Source organism: Haliotis cracherodii, unplaced genomic scaffold, assembly GCF_022045235.1.
Source record: "Haliotis cracherodii isolate W230 unplaced genomic scaffold, xgHalCrac1.p SCAF_10, whole genome shotgun sequence".
Classification (NCBI taxonomy): domain Eukaryota; kingdom Metazoa; phylum Mollusca; class Gastropoda; order Lepetellida; family Haliotidae; genus Haliotis; species Haliotis cracherodii.
Genome location: NW_027266265.1, coordinates 28724856 through 28750227, shown reverse-complemented (window position 1 = coordinate 28750227; position 25372 = coordinate 28724856). Strand labels below are relative to the sequence as shown.

Below are 25372 nucleotides of genomic sequence, written 5' to 3'. Positions count from 1 at the left end.
GCGTGCTAGCACTATAAATCGGCACCAGTCCGGACTAGTACAAGCATCCACACACACACACACACACGTGCATGCACGTCGCTATATAAGTGCAATAATCTTGGACGCGACGTTAAACCCAATTTCACCTCTCCTGCATCAACGCGCATTCACAATTTGTTGAAGTAGATCCTTAAATATATATGAACAATACTTTCGCGACACTAAATTAAAAGAAAAGCAAGAATATACGGAGCTACCAATCCATAAAATCAATGTTGCGACCTTCAAGCAATGGTTTTCCCGAATTACGCGTTTACCATGTTATTTACGCTTGAATGAAGCTATAACATCCGACACTGATCTGTGGAGAAATCACTTCCTGTGTAAGTATGTCACCATTAATGTATATAAATAGCTCTACCGGGTAGACATAGCTACGTCACGGGTGACCGTCTGCACCCGTCTCGTGACTCCACCCGTCACGTGAGTATATTTGACAGGTCACCGCGTCCTAGCTCCAGGACACGTAAGTGTAATCATTTTCCATTTGATGATGAATCTACACAACAATTACCTTCTACAGCCGGTTATATTGACAAGTACGAAGCGAACCGTATCCTTGTTTATAAAATACGACAAGGTACACAATACAACCAAGGCCCTTCTGTCGACCATTGAACCATGAACACACAGTAATACATACATTCAGTGATTATATAGTGCTCAGCGTTATGTAAAACGTAGTTTATATAACCAAGAATGTTTATTAACAAAGACAGACTAATACACCAGTATGTGTTGTGATAGTCTGTCGCAGCGCCACTGTGTGGGATTTCCAGTTGACGGAGTAGGGATTCCCTCGGAAACTGAAATACTCGGAACTCGGTCCTGTGTGTTCTATTTGCAGGTCGGAAAGGGCACTTCAAGTCACATGATGAGATCTGTCATGTGAATTTTCACTATAGAATAGTTGTTTTGAGTCGTACAAGCACAAGTCAGTCCACATACCCTTTCAGGTAAGTACCATATATTCCAGTAATTTAGGGGCTGTTGGGTAAGTAGTGGTTATTATGAATTCGTTCGTCACGCCAAAGGCCCGGGTTCGAATCCCACTTGGGTACAATGTGTTAAGCTCACTCTCAATAACATAAGATATACCCAATAGCGTGTAAAGTAGTGTTGACCACATCACGGATCATTCACTTTATACTGATTTATAATGGATGGTCCCAGTTAAATCGTCCGGAATACAAAATCACTGGTACAGTGGAATATATATTTGTAAATACATGGACCGTCCCAAACGTTATCATCACAAAGCCGATGTTCCTGATAGTGTTTGAACAATTTGAATGTATTTATAGCAGTTCTTGTATCTTTGCCAAAGAGGACGAAACATAGCATTACAAATAACATGTCAGTCATATTTGTGATATCTTGATCGCGACCACTACCCATAAATGGTGTCCCGATACTTTCTTTTATTTTGCTCCATTGATCACAATGATAAATTCAACAAGGAATGAACAAGGAGGAAAAAATGCTTATCGCTTTGAGTATAAACGCAACACATGTTCTACCTGGAAACATCGTTATTCCAACAATGGAAGGAGACCAGTTGATTGTAGCAATGGGCCGACAGAATGTTACATATATATATATGTTTATTGATTCGTAAACATGAATTGTACCTGACCAGGGAAGACGATATGCAGCCAGCAGGTTAATTAACATCACAGGTGTTAAAACAAATAATAAAAGGAGACCTTTGTAAGTCTATTGTCCTGAATCTCTCGCCTTTAAAATAACAGAGCAAGACGACAAGGCTAGACTTGATTTAAACTACTTCACGGCAACCAAATTAATCCAGCCCTTGTGATCAATGCGTGCTGACTCACCCAACACGACACCTCTTAAGGTTAACTTGACATGTAAACACTGTAAATTACTTATACAACGATGCTGTTTTACGCCGCATTCGGCAATGTCCAACTATGTCATGTAATATGCCTGTAAATAATCGAATCGGGACCAGGGCAACCGGTGGTTGATAAGATGAGTATTGATCCACGTTGTGGGCAGGATCACACACAACCAGCCATGACACACATTTTGACCACCTGATCCTCATTAAGACGGCTCTTACGACAAACGGGGACGGTGGAGTAGCCTAGTGGTTAAAGCGTTCGTTCCTCACGCCGAAGATCAGGGTTCGATTCCCACATGGGTACTATATGTGAAGCCCATTTCTGGTATCACCGCTGTGATAATGCTGGAATATTGCTGAAACGGCGTAAAACCATACTCACTCACCTACGACAAACATGGAGAACTGTGAGCTACACCGATCAGAAATACTCACGAGGTAGATGATCCTGAGGATGATAGTTGCTACTCCGCCATATACGGGATGCGTTTCTCTCACCCTGTCTCTCTACTGTCGGAAATATGCACGAAAACTTCTCAATTTAAAAAAAAGCAAAACCAAAAAAAATGTTGTAGGGGTATCATATTTTTGTTTTGATAATCCGCGGAAAGGTTACTGCATGTTTTACAAGACTTTGGACTGTGACTCTAGTGGCTTTGAGCTTCCACGTAGTGTTAGGGTACAGGTCAAGAGTATGAATTTCAGAGACACGCTCTTTAGTTTTTCATCAAATACACTGCACAGCGAGGTTATTATACACAGTTGTCCGCTGCAGTCGCCAGCTGCCGCCTAGTGTTTGAATCATGAATCATTCTGAGCATCAGCACATATTTATGTGAACTAGTTGAATATAAAGTAAACATGTGGAAATACGACCCATGTTCCGAGTGAGCTGCAACGCGGATCTAGAATAGTGACATGCGGTTATGATGACATCCCAATGATTATATTATTTAATATACAGCATGACGATCAAACTGAATAAAGCTCCGAAACACACTCACCCACATTTGAGTTGCGGGTTTGTGTTCAGATCGTCGCCTAAGATATGTTCCATCATATTTTCGAGCAGGAAAAGCGGAAGCAATAACGTGGCCCCCTTAAACGATAGCAGATGAATTGCATATTTATAGTTCATATTTCTGTTTGGCATTATATTTAAGAAAAACACGTCATGAGAGAATTAAATAGAATTATATTCACAGATCAGTCAGCGTATCCATGTGTATTATTGCTGGCGGCTCAATTCAATGTGCAGAGTTACGTCCCTTTGTCGAGTCAGAATCCGTTGTTCGAATCCTAGATTCGCCTGGATTTTTCAGCACCATTCCCGTGTTCATGGGGTTCACCAAAGTGGTAAACGTCATCATCCTGTATCACGCTGCATCACCCTGCATCACGCTGCATCCCTCTGCAACACGCTGCATCACGCTGCATCATCCTGCATCACGCTGCATCATCCTGCATCACCCTGCATCATCCTGCATCACGCTGCATCACGCTGCATCACCCTGCATCACGCTGCATCACCCTGCATCACGCTGCATCACCCTGCATCATCCTGCATCACGCTGCATCATCCTGCATCACGCTGCATCACCCTGCATCATCCTGCATCACGCTGCATCACCCTGCATCACGCTGCTCATTTCCACACCTAGCTGACATACCGTGATACGAAAAACTGGTCAAAGCGGCATTAAACCAAACACACTCAATCGTTAATAATTTGGGGTTACTTTAACAGATTAAACTGTCACTACACGTCATGACAACAACAGCAACAACGATGGCCAAAGACGTCTACGCATACAGTGTTTACACACCAGACTGGAAAACAGCCATATTGCAGGTCTGTATACTTTGTTCACATCGACGTTGTGTTCCTCATAATAAAGAAGTTGACATCCATAAATTCTCTTCCTTATATTTCTGTATGTTTGATATGAGCAAGGGAGTATGATCCAGACAATCTAAGGATCTCACTTCCTACCCCGACACATTAAGATCCGGGTTAGAATTGGTCCTGAGCAAGACATGCTTGTCGTAAGAGGCGACAAAGGGGATGGGGTGCTCAGGTTCGCCGACTTGGTTGGTGCATGTATCCCACTTGCGTAGGACGATGCAGATGATTTCAATCATTGGATTGTCAAGACTCGGTTATGTACAGACTGCCGACATATAGATGGAATGTTGCTGAGTGCGGCATCAAACTACAAACACCAACTAGGCCGCCAGTGTTATGGAAGTCTATATTCTTCTTGCAGATTAAGCTGAGTGAGTTCCGGTTGTACCTGCACCAGAACGGCGTTACCAAGCGACACCACAGCCTGCTCCTGCTCCACAGATTCACATCGGTAACGTGTAGCCATTACGTAACAGCTCCTCACGTGACGTGTAGCCATTACGTAACATCTCCTCATGTGACTTGTAGCCACTACGTAACATCTCCTCATGTGACGTGCAGCCATTACGTAACATCTCCTCATGTGACGTGTAGCCATTACGTAAAATCCCCTCATGTGATGTGTAGCCACTACGTAACATCTCCTCACGTGACGAGTAACAATCATCTAGCATCACATCATGTGACCTGTAACCATCACGTAACATCACATCAGATGACCTGTAACCATCATGTAACATCACATTAGGTGACCTGTAACCATCATCTAGCATCACATCATGTGACCTGTAACCATCATGTAACATCACATCACGTGACCTGTAACCATCATGTAACATCACATTAGGTGACCTGTAATCATTATGTAACATCACATCAGATGACCTGTAACCATCATGTAACATCACATTAGGTGACCTGTAATCATATGAAACATCACATTAGGTGACCTGTACCCATCATGTAACATCACATTAGGTGGCCTGTAACCATATGTAACATCACATTAGGTGACCTGTAACCATCGTGTAACATCACATCAGGTGACCTGTAACCATATGAAACATCACATTAGGTGGCCTGTAATCATATGTAACATCACATCAGATGACCTGTAACCATATGTAACATCACATCAGATGACCTGTAACCATATGTAACATCACATCAGGTGACCTGTAACCATCGTGTAACATTACATCAGGTGGCCTGTAATCATTATGTAACATCACATCAGATGACCTGTAACCATATGTAACATCACATCAGATGACCTGTAACCATAATGTAACATCACATCAGGTGACCTGTAACCATCATGTAACATCACATCAGGTGGCCTGTAATCATTATGTAACATCACATCAGATGGCCTGTAACCATATGTAACATCACATCAGATGACCTGTAACCATATGTAACATCACATTAGGTGACCTGTAACCATATGTAACAGAACATTAGGTGGCCTGTAATCATATGTAACATCACATCAGGTGGCCTGTAACCATATGTAACATCACATCAGATGACCTGTAACCATATGTAACATCACATCACGTGACCTGTAACCATCATGTAACATCACATCAGGTGACCTGTAATCATTATGTAACATCACATCAGATGACCTGTAACCATCATGTAACATCACATTAGGTGACCTGTAATCATTATGTAACATCACATCAGGTGACCTGTAATCATTATGTAACATCACATCAGGTGACCTGTAACCATATGAAACACCAAATCAGGTGGCCTGTAATCATTATGTAGCATCACATTAGGTGACCTGTTACCATCGTGTAACATCACATCAGGTGACCTGTAACCAATGTAACATCACATTAGGTGACCTGTACCAATCATGTAACATCACATTAGGTGGCCTGTAACCATATATAACATCACATTAGGTGACCTGTAACCATCGTGTAACATCACATCAGATGACCTGTAACCATATGAAACATCACATTAGGTGGCCTGTAACCATCATGTAACATCACATCAGATGACCTGTAACAATATGTAACATCACATTAGGTGACCTGTAACCATATGTAACATCACATCAGATGACCTGTAACCATATGTAACATCACATCAGATGACCTGTAACCATATGTAACATCACATCAGGTGACCTGTAACCATCGTGTAACATCACATCAGGTGACCTGTAACCATCGTGTAAGATCACATTAGGTGACCTGTAGCCATCGTGTAACATCACATCAGGTGACCTGTAACCATCGTGTTACATCACATCAGATGACCTGTAATCATTACGTAACATCACATCAGGTGACCTGTAACCATCACGTAACATCACATTAGGTAACCTGTAATCATTATGTAACATCACATTAGGTGACCTGTAATCATTATGTAACATCACATCAGATGACCTGTAACCATTATGTAACATCACATCAGGTGACCTGTAACCATGTGAAACATCACATCAGATGACCTGTAACCATCATGTAGCATCACATCCGGTGACCTGTAACCATATGAAACATCACATTAGGTGACCTGTAACCATATGACAAGGCAAACGCCCGACGGAGCCCTTGCACACGTGCATCAGTAGCGGAGAAAACACTTCGTATACATAAATAACATCATTTTAATTTTAGACAACGACGAGTTCATGGTTAATTTTCAGCTGCACGGGGTGATCTTTTGTCAGATTCTGAAAAAGGTGATTTATTAAGTGTATTCCTTTGAAGAAAACCTGTCGAATGCATTCGTACATAATGCGAGACGGTGCCATTTCTTCGTGCTTCGTTGCATTTATATTCCGATAATGTGCTGTTACGTGTTGTGTATCTCACTTAAAACACAGCCTCAAAATCACGTTTTGTAAAGAAGGCACGTGTATATATCAGGACATTAATACGCTCCATGAGATTGACTGACGATCTCTCATTGAACATGAGCTTTCATCTGTGGTTTAATTTGCAGTCGGACTTGACCCTGAGACTTGACTTCTTGGAGGGAGAACTTATTGTCAACATTGACAACTACAAAGACAAGGCCGCCATCTTTGACTTGCTGAGCCTCGTTTTGGCTAGATGTCAAGGTGGCTTCAATCCTGGTATGTTATGGGGTATGAAGTAGAGATGGTGTTGGTGTGGGATAAAACACGGGAACGTTTACTTAGTATTTAGGTTTGAAGGGCTAACTGATACGAGGATATAGGTAAACGTAGATTACTACACTCTAAGTTTAGAGTAAACAATGTATTGGGGGCACGGGTGGCCCAGTACTCTTAGGCGTCGCAATTCGCCGTTTAGAGTTGCCTCCCTTAGGCGTGCCAGAAACCTATGATCGTGGGATGGAATCCCAGAGTCGGCTTCATTTTGTTTCTAGGTTTGTCAGCACCATATCTAACATTACCCGTGCTCGTACGTTTCACCCAAAGTGTTAAATATCCAATATTGCACCAGGGGATAGCATGTTCTTCGTAACGGTGATAGTATCTACACCGAAACGTCGTATTCACTGTAATAAAGACGTTGTATGTTCAAAGAACTATATCCTTGGTCATCATACCAACTTCTATAATAAATGCCCCTTAAAGAAGTAATTGTGCATCACTACGGGATTTCCTCCTACATCAAGCTGACACGCCGTGATATAACTGAAATACTAGTCAAGACGGCGTTCAACCCACTAACTCAGTTTATTGTTGTTTTCTCGTGCCATTATTGAAATGTATTTGCTAACTTACATTCCCTCGCAGGTAAATTTAAAGATGATCCTATTAAGACAGGGGACCTTGAAAAGAAGGGAGAGATGGGAGTCGAGATATGGAACAGGTGAGTGCCTGGTTGTTCTGCTCTACTGCCACCTGTGCAGCCACACCATATCATAAAGGGGAGATAATTCACTGACTTGGTCAGCACTTGGGGCCATTCGGCATATTCCGCTACCAACATAATATTGACCTAGACGAGCCGAGTGGATGTGTAGAAATACACTTATCATTATTGTTACAGATGTCGTATTTCTTATATAAGAGTCAAACACTGTTGTGCCGAGCTTACGGTAGTCTCGAAGTAAAAGTTTGGTTCCAGCGTATTCCTTCTTTAGTCATCATTTTCGGTTGTATCGAACTTCGCATAACTCAAAGTATTTACGCAGGTCCTTTCAACTTCGACACAACGGTGTTTGACTGAAATTAAATGATGCACATTTTGAACCTTCATTGGATGACTTGTAACCTTTAATACAACAGTAATGTTGACTTTCTTTAAAATAATTTTTATTCTGACACCTGAATCCCGACAAATAAGCATAATAGAGCAAGAAATTGTAATGGTCAAGACGTATGTTTAAATTGAATCTTTTATTTTTACAGTCGACGGGTAAAAGTGTCATATGGCCGCTTTTCGTATCAACTTCCTGGAGAAGAGGTACATATATACTCGATCAGGGCAACGCATACACTGTCTGTAATGTATACACTATGACAGGAAACTACCCTTGAACAACACAGTTCAAGTTAATACATACACCGAGGTGCTGCTTAACACATTATCTTCGGAGCACGAGTAGCACATGCATTGTTTTCCTGTTTACACTTCACTGCTACAAACGTTATATGTAACGGTGCTCCTTATACTGATCTCACTAACGAGGACTTGTCTAGGATTTCAAAGTAAACTGCCGAGCAAAAGGAAGTATACACTCATGTTCGATGGTTGCTACAAATTAAACAAATGGTTCACTTAGTTGATTGTGATGTTTTTTATACGAGTGTCATATTTGTGTTTTGACCTTAAGTTTGCAGTGTTTTTAACCGCCTGATAACGTTTGTCCAATTTTCAAGTGTATACTTTCTTTTGCCCGGCAGTTTACGTACTGTTAGCAGGCATATCTTGAGAAATACATTATCTTATCAAACATTTGGCATTTTTATTTCGTAAACCGTAGACCTGGTGCCGAATATCGGTCTCGGAGAACGCCGTGCTGATCCATCCCTGAGTATCCTTGTGCATGTGCTGATTGACAGATAATGGGCTGGGGGCTGGGAATGTGTAGTGAGACCAGATAATTCTACAGCTGCAAAACCAGATATCTTTTAATTAAAACCATGAGCCAAAATATTTTTTGCTTCTCCTTTTTCTAGCATTATGAAGCATGATTATTTTTTCAAATATTTCCGGGGACAATTTATTTTTTTCGATAAAATTCCCCCACCCCGAGCTATATCAAATGGTCGTCCCCATAATGTCCGCTTGGCTGTTTCAGAATGTGATGGATGTGGTGGAGCTGTGGAAGGATACTTGCTGGGTTCAGAAGCTGGACGATAGGTCCTTCTTTGTCTCTGTATCTGGGTATAGCTACAGGTGAGTACCCACTATGTACCCGGGTCAACACAATCCTACATACAATATTCCGCCGGGGGGTCCGGTGAGCATGCATCCCCAGCAACCCGTGGTTTTCCTAAAATGCGACCAAATGGACCAGGTGGTCAGGCTCGGGTTACTTGACTTTATATCAATCTCTAGTTTGTCTGGTCCAGAATCGATTATTTGTATTAACATCGTTTAGCTGGAATATTGCTGAATGTATTGTTAAATGACAAACGAACGTAGATACTGTATAAATAGTGATGCGTCATGTAGTACCATAACCCTGGTTAATCTCCATCGTGTATTATTTTTTTCAGTTTCCGCCTCTGCAACAAGGATGAAGAAGGAAACACTGCCGATGTCTGGATACAGGTGAGAGTTGTTGTTGATACAGCACTGAGGAGGTGAAGCGTAGCCAAGTGGTTAAAGCGTTCGCTAGCCTCGCTGAAGTCCACAGTTTGATACCCCACATGAGGCTATTTTTGGCCCCGCCGTGATATTTCTGGAATAGTGCTAAACGGCATTAAACCATATCCACTCTTATATACCATGGCTTCGTCACAATAATGACCCTTGGTCTGCTAGCACTGTGTCCCTGCTTGTCGGTTCCCTGGTGCGTGGTCCATGTCAGGATCTCTTCGGTTCTTAGTCCCCATCTGAGCTCCCTGTCCTCGTTAACTTATGCTTAATCCTCCTTTTGTAGACGTTTACTTCTGCAATGAGAGATCCCAACATGTTGACCGAGAAAAACATACGAGCGGCCGTGGTCGGTACCAGTGAGGAAGAAGGCAGCACAGTCTCTGACAATGGGGGCGTGGATACTGTCGACTTCCCCGACCCAGCCGTTGCAGGGGCCTTTATCCTGAACATGTTCTCCCCCAAGACCAGGGCCCCCTCCAGGCCCCCGACTGAGGATGAAGAGTTCGTCATGATTGAACTCAAGGATCTCTTGAAATGTAGGTCCGATCTGGTGGAGTCTTATGCTGAGGAAGGGACACCAAGTCCGCCTAAACAAGACCCCAAGGCCTTGGACAAGCAGGGACACTCGGGGGTTGAAATAGAAAGCAGCGCACCTAAAGAAGAAGAGTCTCACCCGACAGTCCCCAGCCCTCCTCCACCAGGTCCCCAGCCCCCCGCTCCCCCTTCCTCGGGGTCAGGACCACCCCCTCCTCCACCCCCACCCCCACCGTCACAGGGTCCAGCTCAGCCATCAGGCCTGAAGTTGCTGTACAAACCCGAGAAGAACTTAAAGCAGGCACACTGGGCAAAAGTACCGCCGGCCATGGTGAGTATAGGGGGAACTGTTTCACTATTGCGTTATTATTGCAATACTATTTGGATAGTATGGCGAATACCCTTTCACATTTAAGCCAGGGCTGGTGAGGTTATTGAATACTAATATGGTTTGTTTGTTGGTTGTTTAACCCCGCAGTTAGCAATGTGACTGCGATCTGTAAATAATCCAGTCTGGGTGAGACAATCCAGTGATTGACATCATGAGCATCGATCTTCGCATTTGGGATACGATGACATGAAACAACCAAGTCAGCGAGTCTGACCACCTCATCCTGTTAGACGCCTCTTACGACTAGCATTGGGTGCATTGAATTTTAACCTGGATCTTCACCGGATAATTTTCATTTGGTGAGGGCGGTTTTCCATATTAACTTTCAGTTTGCGTGTGTGCGTGCGTGTGTACGTGCGTGCGTTCGTGTGTATCTCATGTGTACGTTGTAACAGACTGTGGTTAAACGTCTTCAATAATAAGCTGATGTGATATGTATCTCATGATTTCCGGGAAGATCCGGGGTAGATCCTGGAAGATCCGGGGTCTTCAGCAACCCATGCTTGCCGTAAAAGGCGACTATGGTTGTCGTAAGAGGCGACTAACGGGATCGGGTAGTCAGGCTCGCTGACTTGGTTGATGCATGTCATCGTATCTCAATTGCGTGGATCGATGTTCATGATGTCAATCACTGGACTGTCTGGTCCAGACTCGTTTATTTACAGTCCGCTGGAATAATGCTGAGTGCGCTGTTAAACAACAAACAAACAAACAAACAAACAAACAAACAAACAAACAAAAATGATTTCCGGAGGTCTATTGTAGCTTGGCACAAAGCAAGTATTAGTACACATATATTTAACTTGTATTTCCACTTGCAGCTCAAGTCGTCACTGTGGCACAGTGTGGAGGATGTGAGCTGTAAGCTGAACCTGGAAAAACTGGATTCGCATTTTTCCGTCAAAGAGAACAAAAAGGCAGAAAGTGAGACTGCATATACCTTACCATTGCCCCCACCCCATCCCCCTGTATCACCTGGAAACCGAAAATCAGATCCGACATATTTTCGTACACCTTATTAAGCTCTATCTAGTGAGCTCGGATTAAGTGTGTATGTATGTAGCTCGTCAATATCAGTTTATGTGTTATATAGCACCTGTTAAGTGTTGTATGTAGCTCGTCAATATCACTTTATGTGTTACATAGCACCTGTTAAGTGTTGTATGTAGCTCGTCAATATCAGTTTATGTGTCATATAGCACCTGTTAAGTGTTGTATGTAGCTCGTCAATATCACTTTATGTGTTAAATAGCACCTGTTAAGTGTTGTGTGTAGCTTGAAGTGTACAGCTGCTCCCGTCAACACTGTCTGAACTGTTACATGTTTCCAGAGAGCACAGACGCAACGGACAACCGGACCGACGTTCTCCTGGATCACAAACGTGCCCAGATCGTGGGGATTGTATTAGGGCGACCCTACCGCCGTGCCCTTGACAGACTCAGGGACGCAATCACCTCCATCACCGAGATCGACGTCTTCGGGGTAGAGAAACTGCGCGCAATGAAGAAGTGAGTGTTTGTTTGTTTCCAGCTATATGACGGCGGTCTGTAAATAATCGAGTCTGGACCAGACAATCCAGTGATTGACATCATGAGCACGCAATTTGAACACGGTGACATACATCAACCAAGACAGTGAGTCTGACCGACCGATCCGGCTAGTCGCCTCTTACGACACGCATAGTCGCCTCTTACGGCAAGGATTGGTTGCTGAAGACCTATTCTAACCCGGATCTTCACGGGTCAAAGAAGTTAGGGAATCAGCAATGGCCATCTTTCTTTTCCAAGATCCATGTCGGTGTTTGTTTTCGTTCTTGAATCCTTTCAATGTAAAAATATTTACGTATTTAGATATAGGTGATTATAGAAGATGTTTTGAATATTTTTGATAATTGTAAACTTCGCCTTAAATACTTTGACAGACTTTCTTCACGGGTTGATCCGCAAGTTGTGAAATACAGACGTGAGGGATATGATAACAGCAGCTAGCACGCATTTTATAAAAAAGGATCTGTGCCGAACTCTCGTTCAGAGTGTCATTGTGATTGGTTGTTGATTTCACGCTATTTGGGCGACTGAAATTTAGTTGGTGATAACAGATATGGAGATTGTGACGTCACATCCCAAACGAAACGTTGGTGGCAAGTGGGCCTAGAGTAGGTTTGGTGTCAGAGTAGAGGGTCAGATATTAATGTGCACGTGATTGGGTGAATGTTTACCTCTTGTCCTCGTGTTTACAGACTGGTGCCGACAGCAGACGACATCAAACTGTACAAATCCCGCGCAGGGTCAGATCTACTTCCAATGGACGAGTTCATGTTGCAGCTATGCTCCATCCCCCACCTAGAGGCGAGATTGGACCTGGCCATCTGCACCATCACCTTTCCCTCACGCTGTGCCGACCGTGTGGAGGTAAGTACAGAATACAGTCCAGCACACACCTTCCCCTCACGCTGTGCCGACCGTGTGGAGGTAAGTACAGAATACAGCCCAGCACACACCTTCCCCTCACGCTGTGCCGACCGTGTGGAGGTAAGTACAGAATACAGCCCAGCACACCTTCCCCTCACGCTGTGCCGACCGTGTGGAGGTAAGTACAGAATACAGCCCAGCATACACCTTCCCCTCACGCTGTGCCGACCGTGTGGAGGTAAGTACAGAATACAGCCCAGCACACCTTCCCCTCACGCTGTGCCGACCGTGTGGAGGTAAGTACAGAATACAGCCCAGCACACACCTTCCCCTCACGCTGTGCCGACCGTGTGGAGGTAAGTACAGAATACAGTCCAGCACACACCTTCCCCTCACGCTGTGCCGACCGTGTGGAGGTAAGTACAGAATACAGTCCAGCACACACCTTCCCCTCACGCTGTGCCGACCGTGTGGAGGTAAGTACAGAATACAGCCCACCACACACCTTCCCCTCACGCTGTGCCGACCGTGTGGAGGTAAGTACAGAATACAGCCCAGCACACCTTCCCCTCACGCTGTGCCGACCGTGTGGAGGTAAGTACAGAATACAGCCGAGCACACACTTTCCCCTCACGCTGTGCCGACCGTGTGGAGGTAAGTACAGAATACAGCCCAGCACACACCTTCCCCTCACGCTGTGCCGACCGTGTGGAGGTAAGTATAGAATACAGACCAGCACACACCTTCCCCTCACGCTGTGCCGACCGTGTGGAGGTAAGTACAGAATACAGCCCAGCACACACTTTCCCCTCACGCTGTGCCGACCGTGTGGAGGTAAGTACAGAATACAGCCCAGCACATTAAGATCTTCCGGTAGGGCATGTCGTTTAACTTCAGCATTATACTGAACATCCAGTTATTGGCTTCCTATTGAAACAAGCAGAAGTCACAATATTGTAAACGAACCAAGAAAATATGCATGTTTTTTTTTTTTTTGCGACAACAGAAATATTTTTCATGCTTCAAACATACAATCATTTCACTGATAGGAGAGGCCAAACATATTATTTTTTAGAGCGTCATCATGTCCAGTCAACGATTTGTATTTGGGGTAAAATATGAGGACAATTTTTCGGCATATCCCCGGAATGATATTTCATATAGTTAGCCAAAACACATTTTCGCACAAAGTCCACGGGACAAATGGAGAGGAACATATGTGATGTTTAGCTCACCTGACATAAAGTCAATTGTGCTTATGGCATAGCATGCCTGTCCGATATCGTCGGCGTCTGTTTTCTCCTCAGAAATTCTCCTTTCATATTCTCGCCTGAACTTACCAGACTGAGGAAGCATTACGTCTCTTCTTTTGATGACATCATATTTTGTTTAAATATATTGAATTTAGTGTTATTTCTTGTCTTTGAAAGGCATTTATAAGTTATATACATAAGGAAGAGAATTTATGGATGTCAACTTTATGCAACACAACGTTTCGGAGTTTTTGCTTACTCCTTCATCATTCACTGGATGAGGAAGTAAATATATACTCCGAAACGTTGTGTTCCTCATAATAAAGACGTTGACATCCATATTCTCTTCCTTATGTCTCAGTGTTTATGCAGTCAATCTTTAAATATCATTGCAGACAGCGTATGTCTGTGTTTGTTGACTGTCGACTGCCGTGGCACTATTGCATCATGTTATATCAAGCTTATTCGTGTACATTATGGTAAACAACTGTACGTGTCCCGCAGAAAGTGTCCTGCTTGAAACACGCCTGCGGGGAGGTGTTGTCCAGTCAGCCCCTAAAGGAGGTACTGGGTTACTTGCGGGCGGTGGGCAACTACCTCAACGGCAAACGACTAAAGGGGTACGGCGTTCATGGATTCCTGATCACATCTGTGGACAAGGTGGGTGGTTTTGTAACACCATTGGCATCTACATCAACAGCATCATAACAACTACATCTTCTTTTCTTGACATAATGTGATGATACAAAATACAATACAATATACAAAAAAATATTTCAACAACGAAATTAATGTTTTTGACGTTAGTAGGTATTTGTTTAAACGCCATTGTGAACAGATTTCCGATTTAATCACGGCCTGTCACCTTTGCGGAAAGCCTGTTACCACGTTCGTTAAACCAACGGCCACGTGTACTGTCCTTGATACATAATCAGTGCGATTCCAGAATCTTTGGTTCCTGGCACGCCCAAGGGACGCAACTCCTGTGACGCTGTGAACAGCACCATTATAACAATCGAGTCTTGTGCTAAAACAAACTAACCAGTGCTTGATCACATAAACAACATATCTCGTCATCACAACATTGTAACTAGAGTCGATTTTGTCTGGCTTATTCACGCCTTGGGCCGGAACCGGAACTAGGAGACTATTTCAGTGTGTTTCAGGCGTAATGATTTCGAGTATATCAGTGATAATTGGCTTCACATATGTTACCTATTGGTACAGATTCTTCCGCGTGAGTGGCGGTGGGTAGCCTATCAGGTTAAGTGTTCACTCGTCACGCCGAAGACCTGGATTCGATTCCCCTCATAGGTGCAATGTGTATAGCCTATTTAGGTGTCCCCCGCCGTTCTATTACTGGAATATTTGTAAAATCGGCGTATAACCATACTAACTCGCTCACTCTTCCGCGTGATGGTCCATTTCTGGCGGAGATTTTACCTCGTCAATATTTTTACTCATTCACTCCAGTATGACAAGCCAATCGTCTGACAATTCGGTTACTATAGTTTGATAGAAAACAAATACCCGATACATCTGAAGTTGTTTTGTGTTTGAAATAGGTGTTTGATATAAAGAACGTGGACACAGGGTACAGCGTGATGGACTACCTCCTGGCCCACCTGCAGACATCACACCCGGAGCTTGTACACTGGCCGGACTCGCTGAAGCATGTATCCTTATGTGCCGACCTCTCCATGCCGGCACTAGAAGCGGAGCTGAAAGGTGGGTGGTCAGGCGCCACACAAGAAAACGTTCATTTCATACGACATAGGCCAAAAACAATATAAAAACAAGTATTTGTCACAGAAGTGACGAAATGTCCCCCGCCTGTATATACACCATAGTACCAAATATGAAGACAATCCAGCGATTAGTTCTTGAGATATCGCGGCAACACCGTTTTCCAACTCCAAAAGCAGATTTGCCTGCTGTGACCTTGAAAATGGTGTCTGCGGAGTCTGTATATACACCATAGTTCCAAATATGAAGACAATCCAGTGTTTAGTTCTTGAGATATCGCGGCAACAAACAGGTGGGACGTACGGACGGACGTACGGACGTACGTACGGACGGTCGTGAATACTATATCCCCCGCTTCGCGCTTTCGCGCGGCGAGGGACAAAAACAACACATTTTTCGCAAGGCAAGTACTAAGTAATAGAGCTATTCCTCTACTAATACTTGGAGCTATAATTCCTCTACCTCCCGTCCCGGGATCAGGTGGTCAGTTTCGCTGATTTGGTTGAAGTATCTCATCGATCCAAATTGTGTGGATCGCTGCTCAAGATATCAATCAATAGATTGTCTGGTGCAGACTCGATTATTCACAGACTGCCGTCATATAGCTGGAATATTGCTGTGTGCAACGTTAAACAACAAACAACCAACCAAACAAACCTCCCATCCCAACCCAAACCACAGCCCATCTATGTTGCAAAGGGGCAAAGGTATCGATTAGTGCACAGTTCATGTTATTTAATCCTTTGTACATGTAACTTCTTTTTTATGGTAGACCACGTGACCATAAGCGCGTGGGGGTTAACTTATTTCTTATGGTCGAGTGAGTATTTCAGTTATTTTACGGCGTGCCCGTTTGGTGAGGGAGGAAACAAACTACAATGCTTTAATAAATTTCTTTTTCAAGGAAATGTAAGCCAGCAAGGAATATTTTGCGTCCAATACATACAGACGTTTAGTTATGCAATAACAACTGAGTTACTTATTTGTCAGCCCTAAAGGAGGAACTTGCTCGTCGAAGGTGTGTGGCGGAGGAATTGGAGAAAGGGGCGTGGAATAAACAGGAGAGGACGTATTTCTCTGACGTCAAGGTATGTATTTACGTACAGTACATTGTGAATACCTAGTACGGACCGGGTTAGAATATGCTCTTGTCGTAAGGGACGACTAGAGGATCGGGTGGTCAGGCTTGCATGTGATCATACCCGTACCCCGATGCTTATAGTGTCACCCACTGTCAACAAAACGTGATTCACGTGCGACCGCTAAACAGAATTAAGAATATTATATTATGAAAAATATTGACCATTTGTCCCTGACACTCTGAACAGAAGAACTGGGACACACCGATATCCCGGTTCGATTCGCCATGTGAGTACAATGTGTAAAGCCCATGGTTAGTGGCCCCCGTCATGATATGGCTGGAATAGTATAACATCGGCGTAAAACATCGCCCACGTTTACAACCCGAAAAGAGCAAGTCGAAAAAGCTGACTAAACTGTGGATCAGAACACTGCAAATGTGAAAGCGTCGTATATGGGAATTGGATTTTTCGACGCATTTTGGTCGATTGTACGACGAAAAAGCGTAGAAAATTTGAAATCGGAAATTACTGAGAGACACCGATATTTCTATATGATAAATCTCCCCTCTTTTCTTGATTGATATGGGTATCAAGCAAGAGCGTCTGCCGCGCATTTTTCTATTCTCGGGCTCTCATTGGTCAACAGAACTACGTCCTCTCGTGCCAGATAACAGACTGGAGTCAACGCGGCTCTCCGGGCTCTAAACGGAAATTCGTAATTTTACTGTACGCATGCACTACTTCGCTGATTGGTTACTTCTTAACCGAATAGACGGTTCTGCACATGCGCTATTTCGCGGCACTAACACATCACAATTGCTGCCAGCTGTCATCCACATTAACAAACAGAATGACAACGGTGAGAAATTTTAGTCAAAACCATTAAGAAAGGCCAAGGCTTAGAAAAGGTAAAACGAGTAGAAAATGCGTTGAAAATGGATGCTGGTATCACTTGCGTATTAGATGTCATGTGATTTGACGTCCATCTGTCCCTCTAACTAAAGCGTCCAAAGAGGGTCGATTTTTAGCTTGAAATTTACAACGAATTTTCGACGCTTTCTAGGCCTGTCCAATTAATCAATTGTACTGAATTTTCCGCCGTTGTTCTTCAAATGATTTTATACAGTAAATAACGACGCTTTCGTGTTTGCATGGCATTTGGAATATTGTAATCAATGAAATACAAATGTGAAAATGTCCCCTTTGACACAAGTGACCAGAGCATATTCTGGAACCACCATTGATTTCACCACACGTTTCAATGTTGACAGAGCTTCCTCTCGAAATTTGAAGTTGAAGTGGCCAGTTTGACAGAGCTCTACGAGCGTCTGACACGGGAGTACGCGGCAATGTTGGTGAGTTGAATATAATTGAGGAAACGCTTTTAACTACTGAGTGAAGCGTCTCGTATATCTACTGAACTCAGCAGTGTTAACAGTTAGTGGTCCTTCATAGACATTCACTTGGTACTGTCAGTATGCATTTAATGGTCTGAATAAAGACATTGGTGTGAAGATACAACTATATCCATGCCGCCGATCACATATGACAATATATACTGAGTAAAACCAAACAGCTTAAATATTAATTGATTAGATCGGTATATATACATGTATATCAGTATTTGACAATTATAAAAAACACTTAAAACGTTGTTCTCGGGCACATTGTTTTGAAAGATGAGGAGGGCGGTATATATTTTATTGAACGTATAATGAGGTAGGACGACTTAATATTCATTTCCCCGCCAATAATACCAACAAACACAATAGTTTTCTGGTCGCACATGGAACTCGGCAATGTCAGTTGTCAATCAATGACAACAGAGGCGTTTTAGGGGGAATAGAAATGACAGCACAGCATTTAACTGACGCGCCTATGCCTGAGAAACGTTAAGCCAAGGGCCAAAATAAATGTATGAATTCGCACTGGTGGTGTGGCGGACAACCACCTAGCCAAAGAGCCAGGAAGAGTCTATCGTTCTCTACCCACTCTATATTCTCATCGTTCTACTGATAGTATAACAGGGAGGAATAAAATGATACGATTACCGTAGCTGCGCCTATTTCAAATATCGTTGTCCCAATGAAGATTTGCAGGTTAGAATTGATTCTTACTAAACTATCCTCGCTGTAAGAGGTAACTAAAACTAAAAAGGTAGGTGACTTGGCTATTGTGTGTCATCGTGCCCTTATTGCGTAAATCGTTGGGTATGCTTTCAGTCTCTGATTTAACTGACTGAGACTGGATTATATACAGATGGCCATATAGCTGGACCATATTCTACTACTATTGCTGACTACGGCATTAAACAACATACACTCACACGTTCACAAGTATATCAATATGTAGAACACATGTTTTAAATAACATACCATTCCTCGAACAGTTCAGTCGTGAGGTTGAGGTCGGGATTCATAGGTTATGCTAGGGGCCAGTTTATAGAGAGTCCCCGGATGTAGCTCAGATTTAAATATATTTTTGAAACATGATCAAATATTGTTACAGTGATATATATACCTTTAAGAGAAATGTTGTTTACCTTGGAGTATTTACGTTTCAGGAATACTTGGGAGAACCACCTCAGCGGAAGTCAGACGAGGTTTTCTCCGCCATCGCTGACTTCATGCGGAAGTTCATCAACGTACGTGACCTTCAGAGCAGTGCACACAACATACAGAGCACTTGACATGTCTGGATGACAACGCAAGCGAGCAACTTCATGACAGCCTTGAAAGATGCATTTGACAATGACCATTTGCCCTTATCCCAAACAATTATTATTATTATTATTATTATTATTATTTTTTAAATATTTATTTTATAAAAGCGGTAACCATAAACACAGCCTGCAGTGATTTAGATAACGATAAACAATGGATTGGCAATGTAGTGTCCGCGTAGAACAATATCCAGATGTGCTATAAACAGTTGTGCACAACCATAAACATCACTTCATAATATAAATAAATTGGGCTTTGTGAGTGCGGGCGATGGCCATATATATGTTTTTTTAAATATCTAATATTTCTCTCGGATGTATTTTGTACCGGTGGCATTATCCTCGATTATCCAGTGTCTTATATTTCCATTATATTATCGTAATCAAGATATAATACACTGGATAATGGGTTCACGGGTGGCCCAGTCGTCTAAGGCGCCGCAATTCGCGCTTCAGAGTTGCGTCCCTTAGGAGTGCCGGAAACCGATGCCAGTTGCCGTGGGTTTCACCAAAGTGTTGGAGGTCTAAGACCTGCATCGATTAAGGCTTTCCTCCCACATCAAGCTGACACGTCGTTATATAAATGGAATACTGTTGCAAGTGGCATTGAACAAAAATTTACATAGACATACAGTTTCAAATTTACACTTCGGGACATTTCCCATATCTTGTCAGAAACTAGTCCAATTGTCCGAACTAAAATTCATAATATAAAGATGGTCATGTACCAGTCTATTATTGAATATAAGAACTAGTTACTAAAATGGGTTGGTTTCTACCGTTTGCATTGTTATATATATCAAATACATCTATGTCTCTCCCAAAATGAAACAGAATTTAACATTTAAATAAAAGCGACAAAACCCTTTCCATATTCTATAGAAATCTCGATTAGAGATATAGAGTCGATTGTACGATTCCGAATCATGTGTTTATGAATCACTATCAAACAGTGATGAAACAATGTGTTCGCGAAAAGTTTAGCGTATATGCACATGTCCTTCACTTGTCTACCATAAAACTTTATGAAAGATTTACTGTTGCCTTTAATGTTATAACCTTGATCAAACAACTTCTGAGCGAGAGTGGCATGGTGCTCTTTGAGATTTTGGTAGAAAGAGCATGCTCAATTGTATCTCAAAAGACACCAAGGGCTGGAGCTGCAGGCAAATTGCTCGACTTAAAGGGAAAATTGACTATTGGAAAGTTGAAGTCATCCCTCTTGTTATACAGTCTTGTGGGGAGTGTTTTGTCACTCTGAATCTTTAAGCATAGATCTGAATATGAAACAGAACTTGAAACATGATTGAAACATACCGCAGTGAGACAGGCGTGTAGGCGTTTGAAATAGAAAGAACTTGAGTCAATTGAGCAAACTAAACATGGGTCTGTGACCTTTGGAAAATGGACAAACTTGAGGAATGTGAAGTGGTCAAGTACTTGCAGATTGCTGTATCGACTGATTAACATCCATAGTCAGAAATCGTGCCAAGAACCTTTCTGGACCAGCTTCAAACAGAGCTAGATTATCACGAGACATGTGCCTGGTGCGTTTTTGATCAGATGTCAGAAGTTTTAGAACCCAACGAACTGATACTTTCTTCATTGCCAAAGTCTCTGTACTCACTCCTGGGAAATGCCTAGAAATATGACGTTCAGGTGTTCACCGTTCGGTCATCACCATACTGTATCAGGATCATTTCTGGTGTTGCTGACGTCACAGGCCTTCCAGGATAGGAGTCATGTTCAAGGCACTCCCTGCCACGCTTGCACTCTGCTGCCCACGTCTTTACAGCGGAATAGGCAATTCCTTCTGTGTGAGGCTCAGAACTCGTCCATCAACCCTCGCTGTTTGGGAACTCTCACTGTTGGCTAATTCGCGGAGGACTGAATGTCAAAGTTGGAGTCCACTGAGGTTATGACGGAAATTGAATGTTGAACGAGAAACTATTCAGGAACTATCTTTTGATCTGCACCCACGCAGTTGCCCCAGCTTCCTATCTCTTGATAATATTTTTGGATTTTGTGCAATGTTATTTAAGTAAACTGTTTTCGTTTGGTTCTAGCTATTTTCGTTTGGTTCTAGATTTAGTGGCATTGCTTGAAGAAGAAGTTTCGTGGTTAGTTTATATAATTACTCGGTAAACATTCGTAGTGGAAGTGGTGGTATCACATTGTCTACATGTTTATATATACATGGCGCAGACTTATTTTTATATCATTGTTTATTGATATGTATTATATTTTGCGTGTCACTTGCTATCCACTTAGTGACATATCGATCTCCCTCGTATCTATATCCGTCCGACATAACATGTGGCTACAGAGAAGGGCATCTTCATCGGAGAAGCTATCATTCTGTCTAATGCACTCGGCAATCGAAAATTCCGTATGTCTGTAAACCTGCGTTCAATAATCTGACCACGAAGAGCCCTAACCGACAATAAGTTACGTTTCTATATTTATTCACGCCCCCACCCCCGCTACTACCTAACAACCAGCGTCACATCATTTTATTGTCGACTAGTACTTTCAGATGAGATCGATGCTTATGATTTCAATCACTGGTGTGCCTGGTCCATATTCGATTATTTACAGACCGCCGTCATAGAGTTGGAATATTCCTGAGTGCGTCGTTAAATAACAAACTTTTAGATGGGGGGAATCTCTGTGTTTTCCCTGTTTTGTTGGATTGATGATGTTCACCGTTTACGTAGTTTTACAAAACATTCTTGTGTGACATGAATCACATCCGTCGACGGCTAATGTCCACGGACATTTACAAATATGAAATATACACATACAAAAATGATTTCTTTTTTGTGTGGGTGACCTAATCACACCCAGGACACTGACGATGGACAGATATATGAGCCTCTTACCATCGACAGAACACAACATAATATTTCTCCCATAGCAGGAAAACAGGTGGTCCAGTCATCTTCGGCCCCGCGATTTGCTGAGCAGAATTGCGTCCCGGCACGATCGTGGGTTTGAATCCCGGTTTCCCCCAATGATGTTTCTAGGTTTGTCAGCACCATACCCGGGCTCGTGGGTTTCACCAAAGTGATAAACGTCTGACACCTGCATCACTTCGGGCTTTCCTCCCAAACCAAGCTGACACGCCGTAATATAACTGGAATACTATTCAAAGCGGCGTAGAATCCAACTCATTCACTATATACATAGTTACCATGTTGACGGTTTTAAGGAGATCAGTGAGTGAATGAGTGACGTTTTACACCGCTTTTAGCAATATTCCAGCAATATCACGGCGGGTGACACCAGAAATGGGCTTCACACATTGTACCCATGTCGGGAATCGAACCCGGGTCTTCGGCGTGACGAGCGAACGCTTTAACCACTAGGCTACCCGACCGCCACTAAATGAGATCAGAGTGATAGTTGTGGAAAGATAGTTATTGGAAGGTATATATTACTATTTAACCACATTATGCCAGTTAATTTTAATAAGCTAGTCTACTTACGTTGAAACGATGAAGTACGTCAACACGTTGATAAATGGGCACTGACGCTTACTGCTAGGTACACATGTCTATTTGGATTTAAACTATCACATTTAGATATATAGTTACAATCATCGGCCATTTCTGATCAAATCGGGTTTCATTCCATCTGCCACACTGGATTGGCAAATAGGGACAAGATGTTCTGAACACGATATGGACACTTGTAGTAAAGTGTGTAAAAAAGTGTCCATGCAGTGCGATGTCATCTTTATACCAGTTATAACAACAATATCTTGTTTTTATATATTTTTTATCTTCATGTACTTTTTTTGTGCCACTGTTAATAGTTGGGTTTTTTTAGAATATATGCTTTTGTTTATAATTTTGGCCAAACAGACGAAGCATATGCCCTGAAGTTTATCGCTCGTGGACCCAGTACGATCCTTTGTTACAACGATTGTGGACTTTGGACATTAACGACATTGCATGCAGAGACGCCATGAAAAGATTAAGATATCAATAATAGCCGGTATTACACTTCACAAGCCAACGTCGGCCACCTAGCGGCACGAGCAGTTGTTTCAGCTGAATGTGGACATGTTTATCGGCCAAATGTGTATGTCACAGTGACATTGACAACTTGACAGCTGTCATTGTATTAAGAAACATAATTCAATGTGTGCGCAGTTGTGTTTCTTGGTCTACTTGGTGGGAACAAAATACACACAAAACAATCCTACCTCATCACTTATGTTTTCAAATCTTAAAAATACCTTTAAAGTCCTACCTCCCTCATCACATTCAAGACAAATGTGCCCGAGAAATCTTTTTATGGCACCTTCCACTAGTCAACAAGATGTATGATATATGATATTCAATATTGAATACATTCGATATCGTCCTTGGTTTCTTATTTCATATATGCGTTCGGACTTCATGTGCTAGCGGACGAATACGTGTCACGTTTTTTATAGGATGCATGGCCTCGTGGAGAGAGCGTCTTTGGTTCAAGGGCATAGCAACGTGTACAACTCCCTGGAACCACGAGGATGATATTGGGTCGCTACAGCTTCAGAATTCGTATCAAGTGGCGTCATGGAAATGGTTATAATGTTAAAACGTTTTGTATTTGTAAAATACGAATGTAGTTCATAAAACATTTTGTATTAATTCCTTCTAGTTATTACTTTGATTTTATATATCTTTTATATATATAGACGTGATATATCTATAACACAAGCTCTCGCTACTTTCTGTATTCCTGTGTAGAATGGTTATCGGTAAACAATGCTTGTCGTGATCGTCAGCTCATATGGAACGGGGGATCAGGTTCTGCGATGGCCTGGATTGGTGTTCATTCTCTCAGTCACTGGTTTGGCTGATTAAGATTAGATTATTTACAGGCCAGAAAAGAACTGGAATCTTGCTGACAGCGACGTGAACAACATCCACCCGTTCGCCTTTTGAAATTTCACATACAAATACCAACCCATGAAGATCCGGGTTAGAATAGGTCATGGGAGACGACTAACGGGATCGGGTGGTTAGGCTCGTTGAATTGGTTGATGCATGTCATCGTATCATAATTGTGTGGATCGATTCTTATGATATCACTGGATTGTCTGGTCTAGTCTCGATTATTTGCAGACCGCGGTCATGTAGCTTGAATAGTGCGGCGTTAAACAAACAAACAAACAAAGATCAAAATTCTGTGACTGACCGGGATACGTTTGTATTGATTAATGGGCGTTCTGTGGTAATCACCTCTTACAAACCACATCCATCGCCTTCATTTCCTCGTCAAACTCAAAACGAGTCTTAAATGTACAACGAAATCTACTTTAGATGAGCAAGTCGCGTTTGACGTGGCGGCGTTTTAAGGACAAGGTGCATCAAGTGGTTCTATTTTGACATTGTTTGTCCTGACCGCATACACCATGTCTGTTAAAACTACAACCATACGTCATACGTTATTTGAAAATGGTCTGTTAACAGTTTGAACCCAAGTACTGTAAACTACGTTTATAACGAACTGACCGATATAGCGAACTTATTATTTAGTCCCAGCCATTTGTTGTATATATGCTTATAACGAACTACGGTTTTGCGAACTAAAATAAGTGGTCCCTTTGTTCGTTATAAACGTAGTTTACTGT

The 25372-nt window shown here is 42.5% G+C and overlaps 1 protein-coding gene across 3 annotated transcripts; it reads left to right on the top strand.

Annotated features, from left to right (window-relative positions):
- The first annotated feature begins 457 nt into the window (after positions 1–457).
- On the top strand, positions 458–24316 carry LOC139454248 (uncharacterized). Of its 3 annotated transcripts, none has more exons than XM_071235858.1 (18): positions 458–508; positions 890–998; positions 3657–3761; positions 4177–4266; positions 6792–6924; positions 7573–7648; positions 8191–8245; positions 9084–9181; positions 9505–9559; positions 9891–10472; positions 11354–11456; positions 11863–12040; positions 12772–12943; positions 14701–14856; positions 15762–15924; positions 16933–17030; positions 18296–18379; positions 19588–21797. In XM_071235858.1, the coding sequence occupies exons 3-18, from the start codon at positions 3678–3680 to the stop codon at positions 19711–19713; spliced, it is 2253 nt and encodes a 750-aa protein (XP_071091959.1). In that variant the 5' UTR covers positions 458–508; positions 890–998; positions 3657–3677; the 3' UTR covers positions 19714–21797. The 3 variants fall into 3 exon arrangements, with proteins under 3 accessions (XP_071091959.1, XP_071091960.1, XP_071091958.1); XM_071235859.1 differs by lacking the exon at positions 458–508 and adding an exon at positions 24191–24316 and having other exon boundaries at positions 728–998; positions 19588–19668; XM_071235857.1 differs by lacking the exon at positions 458–508 and having other exon boundaries at positions 728–998.
- Positions 24317–25372: the final 1056 nt, after the last annotated feature.

Excerpts from the sequence above, each read along its gene's own strand:
- LOC139454248 (XM_071235859.1), top strand. The coding sequence starts at position 3,678 with ATGACAACAACAGCAACAACGATGGCCAAAGACGTCTACGCATACAGT. Across the intron at positions 9,182-9,504 it reads GTATCTGGGTATAGCTACAG|TTTCCGCCTCTGCAACAAGG; the intron begins GTGAGTACCCAC and ends TATTTTTTTCAG. Across the intron at positions 14,857-15,761 it reads TGATCACATCTGTGGACAAG|GTGTTTGATATAAAGAACGT; the intron begins GTGGGTGGTTTT and ends TGTTTGAAATAG.